At 44.5% G+C, this 6820-nt stretch overlaps 1 protein-coding gene across 1 annotated transcript; it reads left to right on the top strand.

Moving 5' to 3' along the window:
- The first annotated feature begins 2502 nt into the window (after positions 1-2502).
- LOC101989879 (class I histocompatibility antigen, Non-RT1.A alpha-1 chain-like) lies at positions 2503-6820 on the top strand. Its single transcript, XM_005360480.3, has 7 exons — positions 2503-2599; positions 2795-3064; positions 3303-3578; positions 3861-4136; positions 4256-4357; positions 5468-5606; positions 5809-6820. Exons 1-6 carry the CDS (start codon positions 2527-2529, stop codon positions 5578-5580), a joined length of 1110 nt encoding a protein of 369 aa, XP_005360537.2. The 5' UTR covers positions 2503-2526; the 3' UTR covers positions 5581-5606; positions 5809-6820.

Genomic DNA, 6820 nt, shown 5'->3' with positions numbered 1-6820 from the left:
CACTGTTCCAAATGTGGTCTTTGCTAGTTCCATGCTGTGTTTGTAATGATGGTTCTATAATATAATTTGAGATCAAGTGTAATAATGCTCCCAGAATTATCTTTCTGCTTAGAATTCCTTTGGATCCCTGAGTCTTCAGTGTTTCCATATGGACCTTAGGAGTGTTTTTATAGTTTGGTTAAAAAAAAAAAAAAACATCATTACAATTTTGGTAATATATTCATTTTACTACATTAATTCTGCCAACCTATGAGCATTCTATCTCCTAGTGTCTCCTTCAGTTTCTTAAGTTGTATCCTAAATTTTCCTTTGCAAAGGTCTTTCCCTTTCTTCATTAGGTTCACTCCTACATGTTTCAACTTTAGGAAACAAGTATAAATGAGATACTCTCTGTGATTCATTTGTCAGCAGGTCCATTTGTATTCTGTTGCTTTGCTTAAAGCATTTATAAGAGTGTTCTGGAAAAGTCATTAGGATATTTTATGCATAGGGTCATGTCATCTACAAATTAGGATAATTAGACCTCTTTTCCTATTTGCAGCCCCTTCTTTTCTCCTGCCTTATTGACCTAGCTACAATCTCAATGTTGAACATAAATGTTGTTTATGTTGAATAAACAGAGGGGGACACCTTGTCTTGTTCTTGATTTTAAAGAAAATGCTTTACTTTTTTCTCATTTAGTATAATGTTGGCTATATGTTTGTCATATATAACCTTTAATATAGCTTATTTTTACAGGGGCAGGAAGGGAAACGTGGAGTTACTTTCCCTCTGAAGACTTAACAGGTTGGATCAGAAAGGGTTTTTGGAGAAATTTTTTATGCTTTCCAACCAGGTGCCTTGTCTGATGCAGGTGACAGATTATTATTATTGGGTTGCATTCTTGCCAGCTTCTCCTTTAGCACAGAGATAATTTCACATGTCGCTCTGCCCCTTCTCCCATGACTCACCCACTCTTCACCCCCACATACTAACAGGAACATGCCGTTAAGAGTGTGGCATGGGAAATTCCCCAACCGTGGCAAGTTTACACCAAATATTTTCTAAGACTCCGAGAGTACAGAAAACAATGAAACAGAGGTAATCTCTCCTGGTTCACAGGCGTCAGCACTGACTTTGCCTGCCTGCTGCTGCCAGCATCACTCTTCAAATACAGCTAATAGTGCCCCCCCCCCCTTACAGGGGTATCACAGCCTTTCCCACATGGCCACATCTTTAGCTTCAACTGCAGCAATGTTTACTCCCCCTGACTTGTATCTGTGAATCTGTGTCCGAATCAGTGGACACAATGCTTCTTGGGGGAGGGGGAGCAGTGCTCACTTGCTTATTGGCTGAAGAGGTAGGTATTTATGGTTTCAAGACATAAAAATGCTTGGGCTTCTGCTCTTGATGGCCAAAAGGCTTGACTTTATAATCTTTGAAAATGATTCCCATCAGGCTACCTGTGATCATGCTAGAAGTTGAAGAAGGTCCCATTGCCAGTGTCTGTTTGCTGCCCATATCTTAAATCATAATTTTGCAGAGTCCCAAATGTTGTACCTGTGAAGTTTAGCAACAATTTCCCTTTCCCTTTCACTCAAGTCCTTCCAAGGGGTGCCCTTCCCTTTCTCTGTTGTTAATGCCAGGTGTCTGGTGTCAGGGTAGACTATTTTCTGTTACAGATCTAAGGGTCAGTGTGTCTGGATTTCACTTCCTTTCTGTCTCCTTTTCACTGCTTCCTCCCCCCCCATACGTTTCCACACTATTCATGCACACCTCCCATTCTGTCTCAGACTCTAGGTGTCTGTGAACCACCATCCTTGCTGGATAGATTCACATGGTAGATTTCAGACTCTGCATTGCAAGCATCTTTGAGAACGCTAACGCTGGTGTCCTTTCATCGTCTCAACAAAGATGGACATTCATGTTATTGAAAACAATTCTCCACATATGGTGTCTTCAGGCTGATTTTTTTTTTTTTTTGCGTATACTCAATCAATGTAACAGCTTACAAGCAGAGGTAGATATAAAAATCCAAAAGTGAAAGACATGAAAATTGTAGCATGTAATTTTAAAAAATCCCACTCTTCTTAGTATATTTTGGAAACTAGTTGTCTTTCAAAAAACAATACTCCTATAGTAGGTTAGTAAAATTTCTTCAGTGAATTATGTTTAGGGTTTTATTTCTAATGTGATCAATACTGATAGAGACAAACTACAATTAGGAAATCACCCTAATTCCTAAAGCCATACAGAGACACTGAAACCTTAGCAATATTTGGGGAAACAATGTAACAATGAACACTGGGAGCAGGTCGGAGAGTCTGCGCAAAGGCTTCCAGACTCTCCCAGAAACGGCGTGACTTACAACCCTGGAGTTTCCCTCCCTCTCTTGTAAACCAAATGAAGACCTTTTGCATGGATACTGATGACTAAACACCAGTTCTCATTCTCATTGGCTATCAAGTTCCAGCGAACTGCTGTGCAGTTCCGGGGTATATTGTCTCCGTGAACCCACAGGAACTTGATTTTCTCCAAATCCAGAGAATGAAGACTTCATTAGTACGCACTCTCCACCTGCTGTTAGGGGCTTCCCTTGCCCTGACCCAGACCTTTGACGGTGAGTTCAGGTCTTGAGGGAAAAGTCTTTTATAGGGAGAATATCTGGAAAGCCTGCCTAGCCAGACACTCCCAGCTGGGCTGCTCATCATAGCCCACTCCCTGAGCCCTGCACCTCCTGCTCCCTTTCCACCACTTGCCCTGGGTCCCCGTGAAAAGAGGGTCAAGCCAGAAATCAGCCCCTTGCTTACCCCAGGTTCCCACTCCTTGCGATACTTCGACATCGCAATATCAAGACCTGGCCTAGAGGAAGCCCTCTACATGACTGTTGGCTATGTGGACGACACAGAGTTCGTGCACTTCAATGGTGGCGCAGTGAATCCAAGGTTTGAGCCCCGGGTGCCCTGGATGGACCAAGTGGGACAGGAGTACTGGGATCACCAGACACGCATTGGCAAAGGCGCAAAACAGCAGATTCAAGAGTACTTTCAGAACCTCCAAAGCTACTACAACCAGAGTCAGAACAGTGAGTGACCTTGAGCCCAGGTAGTAGCCTAGCCTCTTTCACAACTCCCTGTTACCCACTTCAAAGTTCAGCCTAAGGCAATTAGACTATAGAAAGCCTTCACCTGGAAGAGCTGGGAGGCGGGGAGGGACTCTGAGCCTTTTAAGGTTCTCAGTTTAATGTCAAATCTGGTTGGGTGGGAAGGGAGGATAAAAGGAATCGGCCAAGTGGGTGGGACTGACTTGTGGGATGGGGCCAGGTTCTCACACCATCCAAAGGATGACTGGCTGCTACATTGGACCGAACGGCCACCTACTTCATGCATACCGTCAGTTTGGCTATGATGGGCAAGATTACCTCACTCTGAATGAAGATCTGAGCACCTGGACGGCAACAGACATGGCAGCTGAGATCACCAAGAGAAACTGGGAGACAACTAATGAGGCTGAGTTCTGGAGGGTCTACTTGCAGGGAACTTGTGTGGCCTCGCTCCTTAAATACCTGGAGATGGGAAATAAGACTCTACTGCGCACAGGTACTAGGGGCAAAAATACTCATCCTAATGAATTGGAGCTCAGACCTGCCGCGATACAGTTTCTCAGCCCCATTCAGTCTGAACGAGAAGTATTTTGTTTCTTGGTAACCTAGAGTCTCCTGCCCTAGGCTGATTCACCCTGATTCTAGAACTGAAAACAAGTGAGACTGTACACCTCCCCACCCTATTCTACTGACCGTTCCCAAAAAGGTCACAAGAATACCACTGAGCCCCAAGGGAAAAAAATGTAAATGTGCAAATTTTCCAACTCTTCACCCTCAGATCCCCCCAGGGCACATGTGACTCATCACCCCAGACCTGAAGGAGACATCACCCTGAGGTGCTGGGCCTGGAGCTTCTACCCTGCTGAGATCTTCCTGACCTGGCAGAGGGATGGGGAGGAACAGACTCAAGAAATGGAGTTTGTGGAGACCAGGCCTTCAGGGGATGGAACCTTCCAGAAGTGGGCATCTCTGGTGGTGCCTTCTGGGGAGGAGCACAGATACACATGCCATGTGCACCATGAAGGGCTGCCTGAGCCCCTCACCCTGAGATGGAGTAAGGAGGGAGTGGGTGCAGAGCTGGGGTCAGGGAAAGCGCAAGTCCTTCTGGAGACCTTGAGCAGGGTCAAGGTTGAGTTTTGGGATCAGGGTTGTATATGTTTTGTTTCTTTCCAGGCAGGACTCCCCAATCTTTCTTCCACATCGTTGTAGCTGCTGTTGGTTTGCTTTTCCTGGGAGCTTCATTGGCTGCTGTGGTAATGTGGAGGAAGAGCTCAGGTAGGGAGAGGGGCAGCCTGAGTTTTCTTTCCAACTGAGGGACTCCAAGCCCCAGAATATTTTCTCTACCTCCTTGCTGGGAAAGGGTGTGTCCCATTATTCCCAAAGGCATAATTCTGAATGTCATGTTCCCAAATATTTAAATCTTAGAAGCTCAAAATTCCAAAAATACAATATTTTTGTCTTTAATTTTAATTTAGTTAAAAACACTAAGTTACATTTAAAAGGTACTTACTAAAAAAATGAAAAACATAAAAGCATGTCAGAACAGGAGTACCCATAATGGACTAGGCCCTCCCCTATCAATGACTAATTAAGAAAATGGCCTACAACCAGACCTTATCAAGCATTTTTACAATTGAAGTTCTCTCCTCTCAGATGACTCTAACTTTAACTTACGTCACGTTAACACACACACAAAAAAAAAAAAACCAGCCAGTGCACCCTCTATGCACACATTTTTTTTTTTTTGCCAACCAGCCACAGATTCCACCTGCTCCTTCAGACACATGAAGCTCTAAATCCTTAAAAATGTACAGTATTGAAGCTGGAGAGCTGGTTGAGAGTCCTTACTGCTCCTGCAGAGGTCCGTGGTTTGTTCCTCAGCACCCACATCAGCAGGTTCACAACCTTCTGTACCTTCAGGTCCAGGTGATCCAATGCCGTCCTTTCCACAGGCACTCCGCATAGCTCACACACGCACACACAAACACAAAGTAAAATCAATAAATGTTTAGAATTGGTGTTTGTGCTATTCAGTGTTGTCTTTCAGAATTATGTTCAGCACAGACTGGGATTTAAAGTCCATACTGTATACATGTGCAACCTTAACCTCCGTGAAGATACCCTGTCATAAATGGAAAAACAGGACAGATTTATCACCATGTTTGTTGTGGGTCTGATTCCCAGGAGCCAGAGGTCAGAGGAGCAGGTCCCTCTGAGGGCAGACGGCAGGAGGACAGTTGAACATCATTACGCTTGCTTCTTCAGTCTTCTCTGATTCTGCAGTCACAATTCCGAAATTTCCCTGTGTCGGGACTAGGATTTTTTTCCACATCTTAATAGCCCTGCTGCTTTCCTCGTCCCTCATAGATTACTCTCTCCCCACAGGTGGAAGAAGCCACAGATATGCTCATGCCAGTAATAACGATGGGGGGGAAGTGCAGGGAGGAGCTGAGCCAGATGATAATCCCTCCTTTAGCCCCATCTCCTGTGGACTCTAACCAGGTCTTGTTTTATTCTGTCTCAGGTAAGACATTTCCCAAGGATTCGATGCTTTTTTTCTTGGGGCAAAACTTTGACATGATAGAGGTTATGAAATGGGAGGAAGTTTGAGCAGAGAATAGATTCCTGGTCTATGGAGTGGGGACACAGGTATGTAATGGGCTATTTAAAGTATCACCAATCACTGTGACTGACCCGAATTCCTTCCCGATTATTTTCTTCCATAGTACAAGATCACACCGTATGTGGATACAGATCCAGAGAGGTTTTGTTTGGATCTCTTATTCTCCATGTGGTGGTTTTAAGAACTCCTGACTTCTCCTTCTGTAAGTGGCATCTGATTGTGTCCAAGTACCAGTCTACTGTCAGTTCTGAGGGAGAAAGTAAGGACCTCAGCCCAGCCCTGAGCACCAAACCCCATTCCAACAGAATGTGTCACCCATCCTGTTCCAGCAAATGCAGGCGTGGAAAGTCTCCAACCCCTGCTGAGCTTTTGCTTTCCCTGATTGCAGCTTCTTGCTTCCTTATGGAAAACAGATGTTGGCAGGCATGGTGGTACTCCCCTGTAATCTCAGCACTCAGAAAGCAGATGCGGCCAGGTGTTTGTGTGTCTGAGAGCACCTTAGTCTATATATAGCAAGTTCTGGGCCCACCGAGGCTACATGGTGAGACCTTGTTAAAAAATAAGAACCGTAGGTGTAGGATTTCTTTTTAACTTGTAGATGTAAGGTGTGTATTGGAGGGAGTTCAATAAAAGGGCAATGTCATTAAAAGTGTCACAAAACTTGACAAGAAATAAAATTTTGTGTTTGATGTGCTGAGTAGGGCTATGGAACGTGACTGGGCTTGGTCACGGCTCTGCCTTCTGTGGATTTGGATGTAGTCATCCTCAACCAGGTCATCTCACCTCCTCTGTCCCTGACCTTCAGTGTAATGTTCTTCCACCAAGACCTGCAATCTTATGAATTCAGAAATACCTGGGCCTTGCAGAAACAGCTCAGTCTGCTCTGGCCTAAATTTGGCCCTCAGCCTCCATCATTGTGTTCTCACTTTTTATTTGTGTGCACGATGCCTCTTTAAATCTCTTTCTCCTCTGCATGTCTTCATCTCTGACATTAATGCAGTGTTTTGTCTATCATTGTCCCCAAAAGACCCTGGGAATCTCCTAAAAGCAGGTGGAAGTGCGTTTTCAGGATTTGTAACTCTTTCCTTCCTATGGCATTGTTTCATGGATTGAAT

The sequence above is a fragment of the Microtus ochrogaster genome, linkage group LG2, assembly GCF_000317375.1.
Source record: "Microtus ochrogaster isolate Prairie Vole_2 linkage group LG2, MicOch1.0, whole genome shotgun sequence".
Lineage (NCBI taxonomy): Eukaryota > Metazoa > Chordata > Mammalia > Rodentia > Cricetidae > Microtus > Microtus ochrogaster.
Note: the sequence above shows the minus strand (reverse complement) of the source record. Positions and strands in the feature narration are given on the sequence as shown.